Source organism: Gorilla gorilla, chromosome 8 (assembly GCF_029281585.2).
Source record: "Gorilla gorilla gorilla isolate KB3781 chromosome 8, NHGRI_mGorGor1-v2.1_pri, whole genome shotgun sequence".
Taxonomy (NCBI): Eukaryota; Metazoa; Chordata; class Mammalia; order Primates; family Hominidae; genus Gorilla; species Gorilla gorilla.
The window spans coordinates 26,092,708-26,115,384 of record NC_073232.2 but is presented as its reverse complement, the minus strand read 5'-3'; the positions used below and the strand labels follow the sequence as shown (position 1 = coordinate 26,115,384).

The 22,677-nt window shown below is 40.0% G+C and overlaps 1 protein-coding gene across 1 annotated transcript in view; it reads left to right on the top strand.

Moving 5' to 3' along the window:
- The first annotated feature begins 1,825 nt into the window (after nucleotides 1–1,825).
- The window catches only part of CUBN (cubilin), a 309,428-nt gene continuing 288,576 nt past the window's right edge, over nucleotides 1,826–22,677 (top strand). Inside the window, exons 1-9 of the mRNA XM_031015408.3 lie at nucleotides 1,826–3,230; nucleotides 3,624–3,753; nucleotides 4,935–5,030; nucleotides 6,042–6,080; nucleotides 9,148–9,249; nucleotides 9,940–10,043; nucleotides 17,251–17,377; nucleotides 18,657–18,819; nucleotides 21,782–21,913. Of these exons, the coding sequence (XP_030871268.3) occupies nucleotides 3,112–3,230; nucleotides 3,624–3,753; nucleotides 4,935–5,030; nucleotides 6,042–6,080; nucleotides 9,148–9,249; nucleotides 9,940–10,043; nucleotides 17,251–17,377; nucleotides 18,657–18,819; nucleotides 21,782–21,913 (1,012 nt within the window). The 5' untranslated portion in view covers nucleotides 1,826–3,111. The remainder of the gene's footprint in view (nucleotides 3,231–3,623; nucleotides 3,754–4,934; nucleotides 5,031–6,041; nucleotides 6,081–9,147; nucleotides 9,250–9,939; nucleotides 10,044–17,250; nucleotides 17,378–18,656; nucleotides 18,820–21,781; nucleotides 21,914–22,677) is intronic.

Here is a 22,677-nt window from a genome sequence, read left to right as displayed (position 1 = left end):
TTGGAAACAGCAATTGATTTTTATATTGCTTTTCACAGAGTCAACATATGCAGACAGTCTGACTTGTCTATTGATCTGAGCTAGAGTTGAGTGAATGAGCTGGATGTAAAATTCCCTAACTCATCACTAAAAGTCAGTCAGACCTTGAAAGACGGTTACTTTCTTTTTTTTTTCTAACATGGGTGACAATGAGCAATTGAATGCTTAGATTGGGAGCTGAGAGAGTATCTTTACTTTGTTGAGTAATAAACACATTAATTAACAAAACAGGAAAATCCTGTCAAAGAGGAAGTCCTTATTAAGATCATGCTGGAGGCCTTTTCTATTGCACTGGAAAGATTAGCTGAGTTCAGTGGTCTTTAAGAAAGTATAATCATGAAAATAGTTACGTCCAGAGCTCAGAGAGTTTGAATTGTCCTTTTGATTGGAAGATTCTAGCCCAGACTATTTTATCCTATTCTAAACTTGCCAAAAATTTCATATTGTCAAGCTTTCCCTCCACCCCATGCCAAGTTGTTAAGCTTTCAAATAAACAAATTTATTATGATAAATTTCATCTCTATTGATGTAAAGGCTATTGGATATCTTTTCTTAGCATTTAATTTAATACCAAATTAATATTTTGTATCATCCTGATATATGAAGACATTTACAAATATAGAAGAGAAATAATTTTAATCAGTTTTATTGTGCTGTAATTTACATCTACCAAAGATTATCTATTTTAAGTATACAGCTTTATGAGTTTTGACAAATTTATACAGTCATGCAACCACAATCACAATCATGATACAGAACATTTTCATCACCCTGAAATATTCCCTCATGCCTCCTTGCGATCAATCTCCTCCCCAACCCCTGGCCTCTGATTTGTTGTCTATCAGTGTAGTTTTGGCTTTTTTAGATTTTCATATGGAATCATATGATATAGAATCACTTAGGAAGTAGTCTTTTGTGTCTTATTGTTGTCCTTGAAAAATATTTTTAAGCAAGCAAAATGACTTGCCACATGTTGGCAGAAAAATATTTGCAAAATACATATTTGAAAATTCTTGTATCTAGAATATGTGAGCTCTTACAATCAATAAAAGACAAACAACAAAATTTTAAAAAATAGGCAAAATATCTAAACAGAGTTCACCGAAGAAGATAAACAAATGGCAAATATACATAAAAAGATGCCCAACATCTTTGGTAATTAGGGAAATATAAATTAAAATCATAATGAGATACCTATGTTGACACAAAGACCTGTTCACAAATGTTCATAACAGCTTTATTTATAATAGTCCCAAACTGGAAATAACTCAAGTGTTTATCAACTGATGAGCAGAGAAGCAAACTATGGGATAGCCATATGATGAAATACTACTCAATAATAAAAGGGAACCAATTAATGATATACACTACAGCACAGATGAATTACAAAAGCATTATGTTGAGTGAAAGAAGCAGATACAAGAGACATATAGAAGAAATTGGGAAGGTTTAAAAAAAATTTTAAAAGCAGTGACTATTTGAGTATCACAAGTAAAGTTTTTTTTTTTTTTTGAGACGGCATCTCGCTCTGTCCCCCAGGCTGGAGTGCAGTGGCATGATCTCGGCTCACTGCAAGCTCCGCCTCCCGGGTTCACGCCATTCTCCTGCCTCAGCCTCCTGAGTAGCTGGGACTACAGGCGCCTGCCACTAAACCCGGCTAATTTTTTGTATTTGTAGTAGAGACGGGGTTTCACCACGTTAGCCAGGATGGTCTCTGTCTCCTGACCTCGTGATCCGCCCGCCTCGGCCTCCCAAAGTGCTGGGATTACAGGCGTGAGCCACCGAGCCCGGCATAAGTAAAGAATTATAAGCTATGGTACATAATGATCCTCTCCTCAAAGAGCCTACATAAGTAAGACACAAAATAAGTAAAACACAAAGAGGCTTGTCCTGAAAGAGCCTGCATGGGTATTAACCAATGCAATGGTAATTACCTAGAGATTTTTCTTAGAAGTGAGATTTTACAGCTCTCCCTCAAATTCAGTTTTGTCTGTGTGCTCATGGAAAGTCTGAGTGCATCAATAGTTGATTTTACAATCGGAATGTAGAATATTTTCATCACTCTCAGTGGTTTCTGTAGTCCCAGCACAGAGTCAGTGGGGACATCAATGCTCCATGTCCTCAAACCATATATCCAGCTGGAAGGGTGTATAGCGCAGTGTGGAAAGTGGGAATGGATTCCACAGCCGTCCATAGGTCCCACAGGGATAATGAAAAGTAAAAAGTACAAATTCTTTGTACATTCTGGATATTAACCCATTTTCATATATATATGATTTGCAAATATTTTCTTCCATTCTGTGAGTTGCTTTTTCACCCTGTTGATGTATTTTTTGATGCACAAACGTTTTTAATTTTGATGTATTCCAATTTATATCTTTTGGTTGTCTGTGTGTTTTTCTTTTTTTGCCCATGCTTTTGGTATCATACTCAAGAAATCATTGCCAAATCCAAAATCCAAGGTCATGAATTTTTCTCCTATTCTTCTGAGTTTTATGTTATAGTTTCAGATTTTTTGAACCATTGTGAGTTAATTTTATAGTTTTAGCTATTAGATTTAGATCTTTGAACTTTTTTGAGTTAATTTTTGCATATGGTATGAGGTAAGCCTCCAACTTCTTTTGCATGTGGATATCTAGTTTTCCTAGCACTGGGTAAAGTTGGAACTCCTCTGCAGGGGAGGTGAGGAAGGAGGGGAACAGAGAAAGGTGTAGATGATGACCAGTTTACTTTTGTTGAAACCTAGTTACTTTTAAGCAAAGATTGTTTAAGTGGATGTTTTCAAAGCTGCTTGTTACTGTTTCAAAGGTCAAATAGATAATGATTAAGTTGCGCATCACTTAAGATAGATTTTGACCTCTCACAAGTTGAAGAGTACTGAAGATCTAAGATCATTTACATCCCTCTGGAAGAAAAAATAACATAGCCTTCTAGGGCAAAGAAGAAAAAACTCAACAGTTACAGGATATTCCATGGTTCAAAGTACACCTGCCTGGTTTGCTGTTCTCCAAAATCCCATGCTCATTTGGTTGGAGTGGCCTCACTCTTACCTGCCAACCTGGGAGGTTGGTGATGAACATGTCTTTACCTTTTCTTTGGAGTTTGCTTACCTTATTAACATTTGCTGAAGTAAATGGCGAAGCTGGAGAACTTGAGCTGCAGAGACAAAAAAGAAGCATCCATCTCCAACAGTAAGTAAACACATGGGTCATTCCTGCTCAGGGACTAGGCTAATTCCTCACCAGTTTTCCCAAATAGCCAGATAAACCAAGGTGCAATTTTTCTTGAGGAAAATTATGTTGAGAAGCAAACAGGGAAAAACATTTAGACTGAGGTATGAAATTACTTTCCTATGCACAAATTATTGTCTGTCATTTTGCAAATAATCTGTTTACAATTGCCAGGAGGTATCTCTGAGAAATGTGCAGAGAAAAAAGTGGCAGATGAGCAGGGGCAGTTGGGTTGAGTTGATCAAAAAGTGAAGATGTATTTGGCCTGTAGTTATTCAGTAAGAAACTTTGTTATTTTGGTTTAAAAATTGTACCTGCTAATTACTGATGCATTCTCTGGTTTGAATTATATAGGCCTCGAATGGCTACAGAGAGAGGAAATTTGGTGTTTCTTACGGGGTCTGCTCAAAACATTGAGTTTAGAACCGGATCCCTGGGAAAAATTAAATTAAATGATGAAGATCTCAGTGAGTGTTTACATCAGGTAATACACTGGAAATATCTTGAAGTCATTTTGTATATCCATATACGGTGACTTAATTGAACAAGTCTAGATTAATCTGTACCTTGAATCTTTTTTAATTATTATTTTTTATTAATACATAATTTGATGCATTCTTATAATGTGTAAAGTTCAAATCAGGGTAATTGGGATATCCATCACCTTAAATATTTACCTTTTCTTCATGCTAAGAACGTATGAATTGTTCTCTTCTAGTTGTTTTGAAATGTACAATAGATTAATGTAAACTATAGTCACCCTACTGGTCTATCAAACACTAGGTCTTATTTCTTCTATCTAACTGTATATTGTATTCATTAATCAACCTGTTTTCAACCTCCCTCCCCCTTCCTAGTGTACCTTGAATCTGTAGCATAGAGAACATAATTGGGCATCAGACATGTTCTTGCAAAGGACGATGGCCTGGGGTTAATGGCGGGTAGAGGGAGTATGCTGTGCCAGACAATGCACGCTAGTCCAGAGAAGGCACGGAGGGTAGAACTGAAACTCCTCCACAGGGGATGCGAGGAAGTAGGGGACCAAGGATATGTGGACATGTGACCAGTTTGCTTTTGCCACAGAACAGAATTGGCCAGTTATTCTCCTGCCTTTCTGGGTGTTTTCAGTTCCCAATAATCACTGCATATTTCAGTCATAATGTTAGAAGTCAGCATTATTCAGAGCTTACTGTAGGCCATCCACTGTGCTTAGCACCGTATGGATGTTATCTCATTTGACCTTCACAGCTGTCCTATGAGGTGGCCTTTATTGTCACCCTAGTTTTATGAGAGGTAAAGAAACCCTGAAGCAGTTAAGTAACTTGCCCAGGACATGCAATAAATAGCTGAGCCAGGACTTAAAACCTAAACAGTCTGCTTCCAAGCCAGGTTTCTTAATAAGCACCCTAAACTGGTATTATAGGAAAACATACAAATGGAAAATACCTTGATCTATTGTTACCGAAAAGGATAAGTGGAATTATGCTGTGGCTATTTTAGCCCAGTGTTTATTACGCATGGTGTTGTTTTGGTTTTTATAATAATAGGCAAGATCTTAGTGCTTAAAGTAGAATACTACTCAAGTTTTTAATTATATTACTGTAAGATAAATATGATATCTTCACTAGTGCTCTTCATTTCTTCTTCTTCTTTTTCTAAAATTAGATCCAGAAAAACAAAGATGATATTATAGAGTTAAAAGGGAGTGCAATTGGTCTGCCTCAAAATATATCTAGTCAAATCTATCAGCTTAATTCCAAGGTAAGTCTGACATCTACATCACAAGAACCAATGAGTTCTCCCTAATTCTATTTTATAAGTAACCGTTTTGTAGGGGATATACCAACTTTGCGTGCTCTTTAGAGATTTAGCATGTAACTACGCACTGTTTGGTTAAATGACACAGCTGTAATGGAGGCTGTAGAAGTGATGGACAGAAGGTAGGAAATGCTGTGCAAGCACTTGTTGCAGAGGTAGGCCTTGGGCTGGGAGCAGTGGCTCACTGCAAGTGAATGGATGATTAATATAAAAAACTGCCTGTAATCCCAGCAATTTGGGAGGCCACAGAGGGAGGATCGCTTGAGCCCAGGAGTTTGAGACCAGCCTGGCCAACATAGTGAGACTCCGTCTCTACCAAAAAAAAAAAAAAAATAGCTGGGCATGGTGGCATGAGCCTGTACTCACAGCTACTTGGGAGGCTGAAGTGGGAGGATGGCTTGAGCCAGGGAGGTTGAGACTGCAGTGAGCTGTGATCATGCCACTGTGCTCCAGCCCAGGCAACAGAGTGGGACCTCGCCAGAAAAAAAAAAAAAAGAAAGAGACAGAAAGAAAGAAAGACAGAGAGAGAGAGAGAGACAGAGAGAAAGAAAGACAGAGTGAAAGAAAGAGAGAGAAAGAAAGAAAGGAAGAAAGAAAGAAAAGAAGCCTTGCTGAAGTTCTGAGAGCAACCTTCTTATTGGGGAAGTGGATGTATCACTGACATTTATGAATGTTCCCATAGTCACTGCCTACAGAGAAGCAATTGGTCAACTTATCAGTGGGTTGTACTTTAAAAAAAAACTTAAAAAAACCCCAGAAATCTATGTGATAGGAGGGAATAGAAAGGAAGAAAATCCTGAGGGGAGAGGAATGAAGAGGAAAAAGGGAATAAAAGGAGGAATGAACAAAGTGTGCCCCTAGCAGAGGGCATTAGGACAATATGTCAAGGATATAACATCACATGTGCAATGCCTTTGAACCAGCTAACTGAAGCTTTTTCTTCCCTATTGCCAGCTGGTGGATCTTGAGAGAAAATTCCAAGGCTTGCAGCAGGTAGGTCTCATCCTACTACATACCCAACATCTTTCACAGAAAACATACTAGAATCATTAATAGAGCTGCTATTCTTATTTTAAAGGTGAATTGATGATTAATATTAAAAACCTGCTTTTTCCCATAATTTAATTCTCATCCCAGCATATGCTTCCCAGGATGCAGATGCAGAGCTGAGTCTAAGACAGATGAAATGACAAGGCTGAGGTCGCTGAGCCTGTTAGGGCTTCTGACCCTGAGTTTGCAGCCCACAGCCCACATCCTTTACCATCACCCTTTAGCTGTGTGTGCTGTGCTTGGTCAGCTAGTGATCTCCCAACTTGCTGATTCTCCCATCAGGGACTGGGGCTCAGAAAGCAAGCATCCTCTCTTACACTAAACTCGGAAGTCTAGATGTATCACAAAATAGTCCGAATTTTCTTAAAATGACATTTGCTGGTAATTAAACTTGAACGGTTTCTTACAGAAAACATTCTATAACTGTACTACATGCTTGTAGACTGATCTATGTAAACTTAGGCTTCTTACCCCTTTTGTAGGAAGCTGACCTTTTAAAGACTTTCATGGAAGCTGTAACCTTCTATGCAGAGAAATGTACAGAATCTCTTCATATTTAAAATTTTGCATAAAAGTCTGGGGATTCCAGTGTAAGAATTTCTGCAAAAATATTCTTCATCTGTTTTGCTCATGCTTCAAGCATTTCCTTCTACTTTTAAGTTTGATCTGTCCCACTGTGAAGGACAGATACAAAAAAAAGGACTCATGCAGATTGAGGCAGGTCCCACCATTCTGGCAAGGATTGCTGCTGCAAACCTTTTTGTCATTTGATGATCAAGTTCGTGTATTCCTTTTCTCCACTTAGATAATACATTGACCCCTCAGCTGTCATTTTTTAGAGAGTAGTTGAGCGAAAGAAAATGAGTAAAGAATAGTGCTGTGGACCGTGACACTGCACTCAAGTTTTGTCTCCTGGAGGGCTTCATTATTTTTGCTCGGCCGGTCCTCCTACCCCCATCCCTCAGGAGGAACGTTGAATGATTTTCAAATGTGAATGCCTTTGTGCCTTTGGATAGGGCAAATGCTCTCTGGCCACCACAGTCCCCACCACTCCCTATTGTCTTCCTCCTGACTCCTGATTTCATTTTCTACTGGGCCCCTGTAGGCTTTTAAGATTTTAGTCCCCAGACAGTGTTCCTTTTGTCTGACAGAAAACCTTTGAATGAGTTTGTGGTTAATGTTTTAAAGAGCATTCTATGATGGACAGAGCCAATTGTTGTGCTAACACAAAGAGAAAAATAGAATAATGGAATAAAACAGGGTTCGTAAAGAGACCCCCAGATGTATGGTCATCTAATTTATGACCAAAGTGGAGAAGGAATGTGCTTTGCAGAAAATGGTATTGAGTCAGTTGGCTATCCTCTGGCTTTCTATTTCATCCATAAAATGAAGGAAACCGACGTAATTTTTTTTATGAGTCACTGTATATAGTATGTTGTATTTGTATGTGTGTGTGTATGTATGTGCATATATATAGACACATATATAATATATATGTATGTGTGTGTATACATATATATGAAATGTAATGAACAGTTTGCCCCTATTTTAACTTTTTAAAAACAGAGAATTAGGTTGGGTACGGTGGCTCACGCCTGTAATCCCAGCACTTTAGGAGGCCGAGGCAGGTGGATCATGTGAGGTCGGGAGTTTGAGACCAGCCTGGTCAACATGGTGGAACCCTGTCTCTACTAAAAATAGGAAAATTAGCCAGGCGTAGTGGGACATTCCCGTAGTCCCAGCTACTGAGGAGGCTGAGGCATGAGAATCGCTTCAACCCAAGAGGTGGAGGTTGCAGTGAGCCGAGATCATACCACTGCACTCCAGCCTGGGTGACAGACCGAGGCTCCATCTCAAAAACAAACAAACAAAACAACAATACCAACCAAAACCCAGACAATTGGACTATGAGTGAAATTCATAAAATGGTCATCATTGCATAATCAAGTGTTCCCTCTAAAGAAGTTTTCTCTGGCTGGGCGCGGTGGCTCACACCTGTAATCCCAGCACTTTAGGAGGCTGAGGCGGGTGGATCACGAGGTCAGGAGATCGAGACCATCCTGGCTAACACGGTGAAACCCCGTCTCTACTAAAAATACAAAAAATTAGCTGGGTGTGGTGGCGGGCGCCTGTAGTCCCAGCTACTTAGGAGGCTGAGGCAGGAGAATGGCATGGACCCGGGAGGCAGAGCCTGCAGTGAGCAGAGATCGCGCCACTGCACTCCAGCCTGGGCAACAGAGCAAGACTCTGTCTCAAAAAAAAGAAAAAAAATAATCAAAGAGAAAGAAAAAAGAAAAAAGAAAAAAAAGAAGTTTTCTCTGCACCCAAAGGCAATAAAAATCTTAACAAGATTCAAACTGGTAGCTGACATAGGGTCAGATTCACCAGGTTATGTAGATGTAGATGTAGACAAAGGTAGGTCTGTTTGTGATCTGGGTTGAAAGCAGTTAGGTGAGCACCAGGGTGAAAGATATGTCTTAGCTGGCCACATTTCTAACAAAGGGACTTGGAGCAGGAGTTCAGTCACCTTAACCCATGGGAGGAGGGGCAGCAGCAGCAGATGATTATATTTCAAAGGCTCACCTCGAGGGACCAAAGATAAGAATCACCGGTAAAATAACCGGAATCTCCATTTTATTTTCTTTGTGCAATAGCAACATCCGTTATTATTTCCACACCTGAAACCTTTACTCCTGTCCACTGAGGTCTCTTTCTCAGGTGAATAATTCTTTTCCAAGACAAAGTGAGAATCTTCTCCCCTCAGACTTCATCCCACCCGTGGTCAAAAGCATGCTGAGAGTTAAGGAATAGGAACAAGATTGATAATAGAAAATGCTTTCTGTTTTTTCACAAGAGAGGTGATTTGAAGAAGAACATAAGTAATGGCTTTAAAGTGTAGAAGGAGACCCCCACTGATTCAGAGTTAAATGTAATCCCACGTGCACGGTAACATGCGTTTTGTTGCTGCTGACTGCAAGTCATCTCATTGACTGTCCTGTTTTTGTTTCAGACTGTTGACAAAAAGGTTTGCAGCAGCAATCCTTGCCAGAATGGTGGAACCTGCCTCAATCTGCATGATTCCTTTTTTTGTATCTGTCCCCCACAGTGGAAGGTGAGTCACCTACTCTTTGGTTAAGAATGATGGCAGGTCAGCATCTGTGGTTTCCTTGGAATCATCAGGCATATTTAATTCTCCATCTAAAGTTTCTAGGATTCTGTGGCCTCCCAAATCAAATTGAAATATACCAGGTATGCTAAAACCCAGACAGTGGTGAGTATGATTGTATAACCCACCAAATACTAAAGCCATTGAAAGGAGAGGTTCACTTGATTGGATAACTGCCTGGAAGAACACAATATTTCTGTTAACATTAATTTAACTTTTTCAGCATTGGAAAGTACCAAACAAATCTTGACATACCTATGCAAATTTTCTCGTTTTCTTTGTTTGTTTATTTTTTCTGATAACGGTGGAAACTGTCTCCAGCATGCGCATAAAAAAAAAAAGTTAAGTAAGTATTCCCAGATGTAGCACCACTGTGAACTGAGGATTCTATTATGTTTAGATAAGGATTCCTCTCCTGTGACTGCTGTGATCTTACGAAGAGCTCTTGTGTTCTATTAGGTGAAATCTGAGTTCCAGAGGAAGAATAGCCAGGGGTTAATATCAGTATTATTGTATTTGGCTTTATGAGGACTTATATACTGTCCACGTATAAATCCTTAAACGTATCATATGAATGTTCGCTCCAGATACCTCTGTGACCTTTGGCACCTGACTTTGTTCCTTATATGATCACAGGGTCCTCTCTGCTCAGCTGATGTTAACGAATGTGAGATTTACTCAGGAACACCCTTGAGCTGCCAGAATGGAGGCACATGTGTTAATACAATGGGAAGTTACAGGTAACTTTTTTTTTTTTTTGGTAAATATCAGGTATATTTTTGAAGGCCTAGAACATCCCATAGTTAAGAGCATCCTAAATTAACTATCTGTATTCCACCAAAAGTTGGTACTCCATGAGGAAATATTTAGCTCTTGCTTAATGTCTACATAGCTATTTTTACTTAATTGAAGAAAAGCTCATGAGTCCTTTACTCTCACCCCGTGAAGAAATCCTTGCTCTAACATCCCCAAGGAACCAGAAGAAGGCTCCCGTGATTGGCACAGAGAGTAAGCATGGCCTGGTGCAAAAGGAGCTGAAGACTTGGGAAGAGCCAGAGCATTGAAGGGGAGCCACTGAATGGCCTTAAGTAGAAAAGGGGACACCCCACCACTCCAGTGCCCCCACCTGTACTCTTTCCATGTATTAGCAAGCTCATAGTTTTGGGTAAAGAGAGCTTTAGTCAATGCTATGTCAAAATGTGACCATAACAAGGTCAAAGATTAAACTGAGGTTCAATGAATGAAGTAACTCTCTCTGACCACAGTCATCGTTATCATTACAGCTCTATCTTCTCTTCTGACTTATTCTGTCAAGTGACTTGTCCACAGAATTCTCCTGCTCAGCTCAGGCATCACTTTCTGCAGGAAACCTTCCCTTCCCTTTTTAAGCAGAGTGAGGCATCTCAGGGCCTCTATGTTCCCATCATGCTCTAGGGATATCCATCATCAAAGCTTTGCTGATGACACACACATTGTCTTTCTAATAACGAAGTCCAAAAAATTAAGGCAGATCAATGCCAAACTTACTTTTGTACAGTTCTTTGAAGTCACCTTTTAAACTAGACATTGTCTTTCCTTATACTTTGGCTGGTCTCTTTTATTGGTGATTTTTAAAAGATTAATAGATAAATTCTGCTATAGAATGAACAAATCCTTTCAATACTCTGGAGTAGAATCTCACTGGATTAAAGAGCAATTTTATTTGCTCTCTTACTGGTGTTTCTGCTATCTTGTTCTTCAATTTCCACATAACAATATCCATTCTAGTCTTTCCAGCAAAAATGAGTGCAGTAATTTTGTTTTCTAAACCATCACTATTTTTTTTAAATTTTATTATTATTATACTTTAAGTTTTAGGGTACATGTGCACAACGTGCAGGTTTGTTACTTATGTATACATGTGCCATGTTGGTGTGCTGCACCCATTAACTCATCATTTAGCATTAGGTATATCTCCTAATGCTATCCCTCCACCCTCCCCCCACCCCCCACCCCACAACAGTCCCCAGAGTGTGATGTTCCCCTTCCTGTGTCCATGTGTTCTCATTGTTCAATTCCCACCTATGAGTGAGAACATGCGGTGTTTGGTTTTTTGTCCTTGCGATAGTTTGCTGAGAATGATGGTTTCCAGCTTCATCCATGTCCCTACAAAGGACATGAACTCATCACTTTTTATGGCTGCATAGTATTCCATGTTAAACCATCACTATTAACACACACTTCTAAAAATGCAGTCACAAACCTTCTCTTTTTATTTGATACTTTTGTTTTTTTGATCTGATCTTTAAAACTTTTACTCATTCCAGGTTATAAACTCAAATTATTCAAACTTCTACTAGATATGTCTATGAGTTCAATCATTATGCAAAAGTAAAATTAACCACTTCTGACTTAAATTTAGTGTTATGTTATTAAAGTGCTTTTTGATTCCAGGACTCTGTTTCTCATTTAAATGAAGCCTTTTTTCCCTGCCTTTGTTAGGCTTGGGCTGGAAGCAAAATGCAGTCTAGTCTCTCATTTCCTTGAACCCATTATCTCCTGATTTCTGTTTATGGGCATTTATCAAGGAGGATTGCTACATAGAGGTATTGGTGGCAAATGTCCAGGCTCCTAGAACTTCTGCTTTCTGACCTTCCTGATATCTAGGAATGTTATAGAGATTAGATTTCACTCCTAGTCTTCCTTTATCATCACTGTCTTTTGGAGTCTTGTGGGCCAATACAGCGACAAGTATGGGCAAACTGTGATGAGATCCATAGACCAAGATAAAGGCTGTTGCTGTTTTCAGCACGTTATTTTTTTCCCCCTGCAAAATGAAAAACAAAACAAAAACCCTTTTACTACTCACCACTCTTTGCAGCATGTCAGAGGTTAGAGTTCTTTATCCACACACACATATGACGGAATGAGAGCTAGGAGGGAAGGAACCATTTATTTGTTGAAAGCTGCATTTCTAAATGACAGATTCAACTTTGTAAGAACAGTACGAAATTCTCTCTTGCACTCTTTTATAAAGGAGAGCAAGAATGCAGAAGAACTGATGATGTGTGGATGGCTTTGGAAATGATCTTGATTCCTAGACTCTGCCCTTCATAGATTTGCTGGAGGACATTAGAGAACAGAGCATTTAAATCAGGGTTCTTTCTCTTGATATGGGAATAGTTTCTGAAACCTCATGAATTCCATTTCATTATCTACACTTTAAGTCCCCTAATTCAGGCATATGTTGGAGACTTTTTGAGGGAATAAAAGAAAATGAAAAAAGGTGCATGAGCATAAGATTAAATTATTGCTTTGTGGAATCCACGTGTAATGAAACAAGTGAACATTTAGATACTTTCTTGAGTTCTGTTAATTATGTGAGGTTAAATCCTTGTTAATCAGGATATTCACTGAGGCTAGAAAACCCTTTGGGAAATTTCAGCACACATTAGCTAAAAGAAAACTTGAGCCTCAGAATCATCTGGACCTGCAAAAATGTAGTCATGGCATCAAAGTTCGCTTTGGAGTTCGGACCTCATTCAGTTTCTTTAACTCTTTGAGCTCTTTTACTTGGATGGAAAAAGGAGTCTTTAACTGGATTAATAATTTGCCATTTTAAAGACCTCTGAAAAGGTGCAGATACTCATTCATGGAAAGTCCTGTTTCATACCTGTTTCATAGGTAAACTTCTGATGGAAATTCTTTTTTAGAACAATGATTATAGCACAAGAAACATCATTTTCTGTTTCCACTGATTCTTTTGGCTTGAGGTCTAGACCCAGAGCTTCAGACAACTAACACAATTATATTTTGCCACTTCTCCGTGCTGTTACTCCCTCTTTGTTCTGAAGACTTGATTCTTACTGTTTCCCTGCTCACTTTGTTTGGTTTGTTTGTTTTTGTTTGTTTGTTTTTGAGACGGAGTCTTGCTCTTGTCACCCAGGCTGGAGTGCAATTGCTGCAACCTCCGCATCCTGGGTACAAGCAATTCTCCTGCCTCAGCCTCCCAAGTAGCTGGGATTACAGGCACCTGACACCATACACGGCTAATTTTTGTATTTTTAGTAGAGATGGGGTTTCACCATGTTGGCCAGGCTGGTCTCAAACTCCTGACCTCAGGTGATCTGCCCGCTTCAGCCACCCAAAGTGCTGGGATTACAGGCGTGAGCCACCGTGCCCAGCCTCCCCTTCTTACTTTGGATTTAAGACAGCCCTTGGGATCTGAACTTGCTATGCATGGATGGTGTGTGTTGTACATTTAGGGCTCAGATCTAGAAGGCTTTCCAGAAAAACAAAAAGTTGAGTTTCTCTGGTTTTCCAGAAACATGATGATTAGTAAATTTTATTTCACTTATTTCCATTCATATCACTGGTAGATTTTACATCATACAGAGTTTAAACAATGAGGATAATCTGGTTTTAGCTCAGGTGGTAGTTAGGTATTAAACTTATTACCTTTTTCAGTCAGTCAGTAAAATTAGTATTGAACCATGGACTCTAACACAAGTTAAACTATGACTATCAAAGTGTGTTTAACCTCTTCTCAATTGCCAAAATGCACTTGCAGTGTTTTCAAAGAAAAGCCCAGATTTTTCTGCTGGAACCAAGTTGGCAATAAAAGGTCATAGAAAAGACACTTCTGCTATATCAGTAACTAATAACTAAAGCAGGAATAGTAGTAAGTTGGTTTTAAAAATACAATATATGGCTTTTATTTTCACTTAGGGAGGTATATAAGTAATTGTCCATTTTTAAAGGCTATATCAAGACACCTTGAAAATATATTTTGCCTGTTAACCCTGTTATGTTTAAAAGGTACATGAGGCTGGGCATGGTGGCTCACACCTGTAATCCCAGCATTTTGGGAGGCCGAGGTGGGTGGATCACCTGATGTCAGGAGTTCGAGACCAGCCTTGCTAACATGGTGAAACCCTGTCTCTACCAAAAAATGCAATACTTAGCTTACCTGCTGGCACGCATCTGTAGTCCCAGCTACTTGAGAGGCAGAGGTGGGAAGATTGCTTGAACCTGGGAGGCAGATGTTGCAGTGAGCCGAGATCGCACCACTGCACTCCGCCTGGGCACAAGACCCTGTCTCAAAACAAAACAAAACAAAACAAAACAAAAAGGTGCATAAAAATGCAGCATCTTCATATAACTCTACTTATCAGAATGTAAGAATATAACATGCAGGAACAATGGTGCAGGAGCCGGGTAGACCTAAGTGTCTATTTATCTTCTGCCAATTATTCATTTTGTGGTTTTGGGAAATGTTAGTCTGTAAAATGGGATTAATAATACTTGTCTTTGAGGATCATAGGAAGGAATCCTATGGTTTACTTGAGTTTCTTCCTCCCTTTCTCTATCTTCTCACATCATCTAAACTTAAGTGAAAGAAGTATACTCTGTAGCTATTTAGAGAACAGTATAGGATTAATGCCTACTCATCTCCCAGTGATAATAGCAAGGATGAAGGAAGAGAGAGATAAAGAGAAAGGATTTAACTGCAGGTCCATGAACCAGAATCTCCTCTCAAATCTTATGTCATTTTGCAATAGTTAAGCACTTAGTGATAAAATAAAGACAATCTTCTTAGCACTTGCTACAGGGGAATGCCTTTAGACTGCAATATGACCATAATTCACTGAGATTACCACTATTATTTCATAAGAAATTGAGGCAGAGGGAGTTAGTACATTGTCTGGGTGAACAGTTAACAGGAAGGACCAAAATTTAAACCTAGGCAATCTTATCCCAGGGGTTTCCAAACACTCAGATCTCCCAGATATAGAAAATGGAAAGCTAGTAACAGTTGGTTTAAAGATTCTTCAGCAGGGTGCGGTGGCTCACGCCTGTAATCCCAGGACTTTGGGAGGCCGAGGTGGGCAGATCACCTGAGGTCAAGAGTTCGAGACTAGCGTCTACCTCTAGAAAAGAGACTTCTGCCAAATCAGTAACTAATCAATTGGTTTCACCACATGGTGAAAACCCATCTCTACTAAAAAAAAAAAAAAAAATTAGCCAGGTGTGGTGGCACGCACCTGTAGTCCGAGCTACTCGGGAGGCTGAAGCAGGAGAATTGCTTGAACCTGGGAGGCGGAGGTTGCAGTGAGCTGAGATCACACCACTGCAGTCCAGCCTGGGTGACAGAGTGAGACTCCATCTCAAAAAAAAAAACAAAAACAAAAGTAAAAAAGATTCTTAAACATTTTTGGGAGGTGTTGGGACAGGTGGCAAAGTAAGCTTTTAGTAATGAAGCCTCCTGGATCAAATGCTCAAATATGTGTATGAACTGTTTTAAAGTTCCATAATCCTCAAGAGTCTAATTAAATTCTCTATACAAATATTCTATGTAAAGATGGGAGGACAAAGAGGAAAGAAAACAATATGAGAAGGAAAGTAGAGAGAGATGCGGGGAATATAAATGTCTATGGGGGCGATGGATAATTCAATTTCTCTTTAAGTTTAATCATTTATTGTTATTTTCCTATGACTTTATCTTAGTGAGCCATTCCAAAGGCAACTTTGGAATGCTCAGAAATGTCATGTATTAATGAATCAGCTTTTATGTAAATATATACTGATGTTGTAAATTGCATGGAACATATTTATACCAAAAAATATTCATTTATTGGAAACTCACATTTATTTGGGCATGCTGTATTTTTGTTTGCTAAGTCTGTCCTCCCGACATGAATGCATGGATGGTGCTCCCTGCATTCTTATTCTCCATTTCTGGCCACACCCATTGCTCTCCTCTTCCTTAGAAACTGCCAAAAAGCTGCCACCCCAGCAATTGGTTCTGGGGCCCACCACAGGCAAGCCGAATCCTGTGCCTGGAGTTTGGTTCTTGATGCCTTTCAAACAGTCAAATGCTAATTTCCCACAATGTCATTCATACATTGTCATCCATGAACATTACTAAGCTCCTTGTACCTCACTGTGTCTTGTTAAAATAGCTCTTTTCCTTTGTAGAATGGCATGGGAGGGAGGCCTGGCCACGCAGGCACGCCCTGTTCCTTGTCTCTGACCCCTGGCACCAACAGTCATTTCCCCCATGAGAGCTTTTCTTGCCAATTCGGCTCAAGTCCGGCAATCGGCAACCTCTGGGCCTAGCCCTCCCTCTCCATCAGATGTGCTCTGGCATGTGGGGATAGGCTTAGGCTTCTGGGACTCCTCTACCCTCCTCCTCCCCTAGCTCCCATGCTCAGATCATAGAAGTTCCCATTAAGCTGCAGAGATAAGGCTAAAGCAGCTTTAACAATGACAAGGGTTTAAAACAACATTGCTTATTTGATTATCATTGGACTTAAATCTTCTAGTAACAAAGCACCCACTGCTAGCTTACGCATAATGTAATAATTACCACATTTTGTTGGAAATTCAAGTGTGCCTATGAAAGAAATGCCACTGTATTATATTATATAACTACACTTTTTATGGGTAGAAGACATATTGCCCTTTGTAATATAATAATAATGATCATAGACTGTGAGGTGTGGACACTGGATTGCATGTGGGGTTATATAATCCTAGAGAGCATTCGGAGTTATCAGTGTAGCCCACGTTGCCTGTGCTTCATGGCAGGTCCAATTGGACAGATGATGAATGGATTTGCTGATCTCTCCCTTTACCTTCTTGAACTAACTCTATTACCTTTGGCTTATACACATCTGACCTTTGAAAATGCTGTTTGATGACCTGATAACACAAGAATTTATAGCGCTAGGCTTACCAGATAATAAGTTGTGATTCACCAACATTGTATTTACTCAATCCACCACTTGGAGCAGAGCAGAGTGATTTTTCTCCCGAGACTCCAGTCAGTAAATTTGCATTGCTGGCTGACGATTCCAAGTTAACATCGTTGATTTGTAATTTTAATTATTTTTCTCATTGATATTAAGAGACAGGCACTGGCCCCAAAGCGCATGCCCTGACATTGTGCTTTTGTGTAACCAACAGTTGTCACTGCCCACCTGAGACGTACGGACCCCAGTGTGCATCCAAATATGATGACTGTGAAGGGGGTTCTGTGGCACGCTGTGTCCATGGCATCTGTGAGGATTTAATCCGAGAGCAAGCTGGAGAGGTGGGTCTCTTCCCCAAATGTGCCTCCTTGCAGAGAGCCATGGTTAGTAGCTCCTCCTCCTCCTATGCCCACTGTATACAAGCACTACCTGGAGCTTGCAGAGGTGAAGTCACTTCCTGTCTGTAAGTGGGACGTAGGCGAGGAAGGGAGATGAAATATGCAGGAAGTAGGACCCAGAGATTAAGATGTCATTATGTAAAATAGGATTTTTTTTTTTTTTTTTTTGAGATGGAGCCTCACTCTGTCACCCAGGCTGGAGTGCAGTGGCACGATCTCAGCTCACTGCAACCTTCACCTCCCAGGTTCAAGCAATTCTCGTGACTCAGCCTCCTGAGTAGCTGGGATTACAGGGGCATGCCAACATGCCTGGCTAATTTTGGTATTTTTAGTAGAGACGGGGTTTTGCCATGTTGGCCAGGATGGTCTCGAACTCCTGACCTCAGGTGATCCACCCGCCTCAGCCCTGCAAAGCACTGCGATTACAGGCATGAGCCACCATGCCCGGCCGAAATGGGACCATTTTTATTATCCCGTCATGACTCTCTCTGAGATAAGACCTTCTCTTGGCCTTGTAAGTTTTATTTTAACAGTGACAAAACACAGGAATATAAAAGGACCAGTCTTGTTGGCAACATGTGGTTTCAAGGAGTCTGACTTTTCCCGGCCTGGGTCTCTGGAACTGCTGCAGACTCTAAGAGCCCACTCCCCAGAACGACCCTCCATGCCCTGCGTCCTGATGACTCTGACTCCTGACCCTCAAGGTTGTCCAGTCTTGGCTGGCTTGGCTCTTCAAGAGAACTTCAATTCTTTATTTTTAGTTGTATTTTTTCTACCCATGTGATGGAAAATAGTTCCCGTCCAATGATGGGGATGGAAGGGTTGAGGAGGTGGGTAGGAGGAAGAACTTTCCAAAGAAAAACAAACAGAATTGATTTTCCAAGGTCTGTGCCTACATGGGTGTTTTTCCCTCTAAAAACATAGCAGGCTGAGTTGATTGACTTTAATTATATTGACTTACAGTTCTTGATTGTTGTTACTCTTTCCCTGGCATCTTTGGGAGAAATTATAGCTTGCTTTTACTCTGAAATAAAGATGTTTCCCTTTTTGCATGGTCTGGTCTAAATGCTTAATCATATGGGAAGAAAAAGAGAAGCCAGTGGATTGGCCTTATGCAAATGAACGTTAGAGGATAAACAGTTTGGGGCTTGATGAAATGTTCAAAGGCTTTTCTTGCTGATTTTCATGATTGTCTTTATTCACGCTGTTGTCATCCTGCCAGCCCAAGTACAGCTGCATCTGTGATGCTGGGTGGATGTCTTCACCCAACAGCCCTGCCTGCACGCTGGACAGAGACGAGTGCAGCTTCCAGCCCGGGCCTTGCTCCACACTTGTGCAGTGTTTCAACACTCAAGGCTCTTTCTACTGTGGGGCCTGTCCAACAGGTACATTCTCAGGGCCACATGCCAGGCTCTGCATGCCAGGTTGGCGGGGTGCCAGAACCAATTTTCTTTCACTATTGATGAGTAAGAAGACCATTCTTAGGAGGTGTTCAAATCCAGTTTTGTGTCCTGGTTCTGCTCAACGATCTCACTGCTATCACAATTCCACGTCAAAAGGGGGAGGCTTGTCCAAAACTGTGCTAGAGTCAGACTTTGGGGCAAGGTTAGCCATAGAATTTGTAAGTTAGACAATGCATTGCAGTGACCACCAACTGACCAGATTTGAGATCAAAAGAGATACTCTAGTCCCACCTTTCGTACTAACCAGATGTTTGTACACATGGGGAAATTATTTGACCTCTTTGCATCTCCACCACAGTCTAGTAGCTCTTGCCTGGGTGTGTCATTAGAGTATCTTGCAGCCTTGACCTAAACAGAGGTATCCAGCTCCATTACGCCCTGCAGCGACTGAATCTCCAGGGATGCCATATGTTGAGTCATGGAAAACATGGGCTCCGTTAGTCAAAGATTGCCTGGGTTTGAATCCGAGGGCATCTTTTGTTTTATGAGATAGTCATCATATATTCCACACATTTTTTTTTTGTAGGATGCCTACTATGAGCAAAGCACTGTGCTGGGTGCATTGGTAGGCAATTAGCCAGACCTCAGGTTCATCTGCGCTCCAGGGGTGTTCTTAGAAATGGAGCCACAAAGATAATGTAATAATAGTAGCTGGTTTTGTTTTGTTTTGTTGTTGTTGTTTTGAGACAGAGTCTCTCCCTGTCACCCAGGCTGGAGTACAGTGGCATGATCTCAGCTCACTGCAACCTCCACCTCCTGGTTTCAAGCGATTCTCCTGCCTCACCCTCCCGAGTAGCTGGGATTACAGGCACACGCCATCACACCCGGCTAATTTTTGTATTTTTAGTAGAGACGGGGTTTGCCATGTTGGCCAGGCTGGTCTCAAACTCCTGGCCTCAAGTGATCTGCCTGCCTTGGCCTCCAAAACTGCTGGGGTTACAGGCGTGAGCCACCACACACGGCCTGGTTTTTATTTTTAATCAAAGTGTTATTAAGGCATTGTATAAGCAATTTTTAATTGTTTTAACTACAACAAAATCAAGACATGGTAAAAATAAGTATTACTCACATTTTACAATATGAGAACTTGAGCTTAAAGAGGTTGAATAACTTGCCCAAGATTGCATAGCTTTACAGATAGCCAGAATTGAAACCCAAGTTTCTTGGCAAGTTTCTTCTTGCCAAGAAACCCCACACACCTATTGCCCCATGTAGTGATTTTTGGTTTAGTGGTTTTCTACGTGTATATATTTAGATCTTGTAAAACTGGAAAGAAATGGAAAAAAAAAACCTACAAAGACTTTTTCCCTCTTAGTTCTCAGGGGCAAGCACAACTTGCAAGCAGTCACATTTTGAAGGTAATTTATCATGGACAATCTTTAAAAACTATAAATCACAAAAATAAATTATTTAAATTAGAAGATTGGCAATGTTTTTACATTCTTCTTTTTATTGTTGGAGAGGAAAAAGAGAAACAATTTTTTTGTTTTCTTGTTTATCACCCTATTTTTCCTGAAATATATAGTAGTTATATTTTATAAGCAGCAAAGCAATATATGCTGTTATAAAATATCACTACAAAAATATGGAAAAAATAGAAAAAAATACCTTTGATCTTATCACACAGAGGACCATGATGAACATTTGGGCATTTTTTTCTTCCAACTTTTTTTCATGTACACATTTTGCCATGCACAAATATGATAATTTTCTTAGGTAGAGTCTTAGAAGAGGATTCTACTTAAATCAAAGAATATGAATATTTTTAAATCTTTAAAGGTTTTTAAGAATTCTTATAATTTTAATAATTTGAATTATAAATCTACAACCATTGAATAAAATGGGAACCACTAAACTAAAATTATTAAATCTCATCTTCCTAATGACACCATTAGTCATTTGTTCTCCTTCTTCTTCTACTTTATTCTTCATTCGTACAAGCACATATGCAAGAGTTTAAAAAATTCTTTCCCCATTAGGAGTATGAGCCAAATCCTCCATATGATTTTAACAGTTAGTTTGTTTTTGTTTTTGAGACAAAGTCTCGCCCAGGCTGGAGTGCAGTGGTGCAATCTTGGCTTACTGCAACCTCTACCTCCCGGGTTTGAGGGATTCTTCTGCCTCAGCCTCCCAAGTAGCTGGGACTACAGGCATGAACCACCACATCCAGCTGATTTTTGTATTTTTAGTACAGATGGTGTTTCACCATTTTGGCCAGGCTGGTCTTGAACTCCTGGCCTCAGGTGATCTGCCCACCTCGGCCTCCCAAAGTGCTGGGATTACAGGCATGAGCCACCTTGCCCAGCCACATTTAGTATTTTAATTAATGTATATACAAAAATTCTTTCAATGTGTGTGTATGCAAATGCAGGTATACAGGTGTACACGATATTAAAAAGTGTTTTTAGTATTTGGTCACAAAGATGAAACATAAGGTGTTCAGCTATGCTTCTATTGATAATTGAGGGGTTTTTCCCTATTAAACAGTGCTGCGGTAGACATCCTCTTACCTACTTATACCAATATACTACCATCTTAGTATACTGGTAGTTTTATCACAGTAGGCTGAGTTTTAATAAGTGCAACTGGCAGTCAAAGTCTATGTATTTTAAAAATTTTAGTGAATACTGCCAGAGCTCTTTCCAAATAGGTTATATCAATTTAATGTCTAACTATCAGCATATAAGAGGAGCCCATTTGCCCACTTTGTTGTCAGAATTTGATTTTAAGAATTCAGAACAACTTTTGTCAATCTGATAAGCATATCTCATTTTTATTTTATAGTTCCTTAGGTGGAGAAGGTTTTTATATGTTTTGATTCTTGTATTTCTTCCTTGTTGACTTGTCTATAGAGCTAAACTTTTAAATCCTCTTGTTTTCCTAGGCTGGCAAGGCAATGGATATGTTTGCGAAGATATCAATGAATGTGAGATAAATAACGGCGGCTGTTCTGTGGCTCCACCCGTTGAGTGTGTGAATACACCTGGGTCTTCCCACTGCCAGGCCTGTCCACCAGGTGCTGCCTCGGTTCAACGTCAACCTCCTGACCCCAGCACGGGGAACACAGACATATGAATACGGAATCTAGTGCTCCATTTAAAATATGATTTCTGGCTGAGTGCGGTTGCTCATGCCTGTAATCCCAGCACTTTGGGAGGCTGAGGTGGGCAGATCACATGAGGTCAGGAGTTCGAGCCTGGCCAACATGGTGAAACCCTGTCTCTACTAAAAAGACAAAAATTATCTGGGCATGGTGGTGCATGCTTGTAATCCTAGCTACTCAGGAGGCTGAGGCACGAGAATCGCTTGAACCTGGGAAGCGGAGATTGCAGTGAGCTGAGATCGCACCATTGCACTCCAGCCTGGGCAACAGAGTGAGACTCTGTCTTAAAAAAATAAAAAATAAAATATGATTTCTGTCTTAGGAGAGGAAATAGTACAGAAAGTTTTGCTTATCTTGTGAATTCAGGACACATTAGTACAACTCTATGATAAGAAAGAAAAAACATTCTGAATATCAGTAGAAAACAAGCTTTACAAACTGTCAAATAGCTACAAAGATAATGCAGAATTTGAAAAGTTTTCTGAGTGGATCACAGACTTACTGTTCCATTGCCCTCACGAATAATTTATTAATATCGTGCACTCCTGAGTTGTTTTGCATATACCAAGTTTACTAAACCACAGGCAGCACAGTAGGCATATATTGTAATTGTTGGTTTCCCTCCTTTTCTGGAAAGAAGTCTTTTCTGCTATTCTCTAATCTAAATCGAATTACTA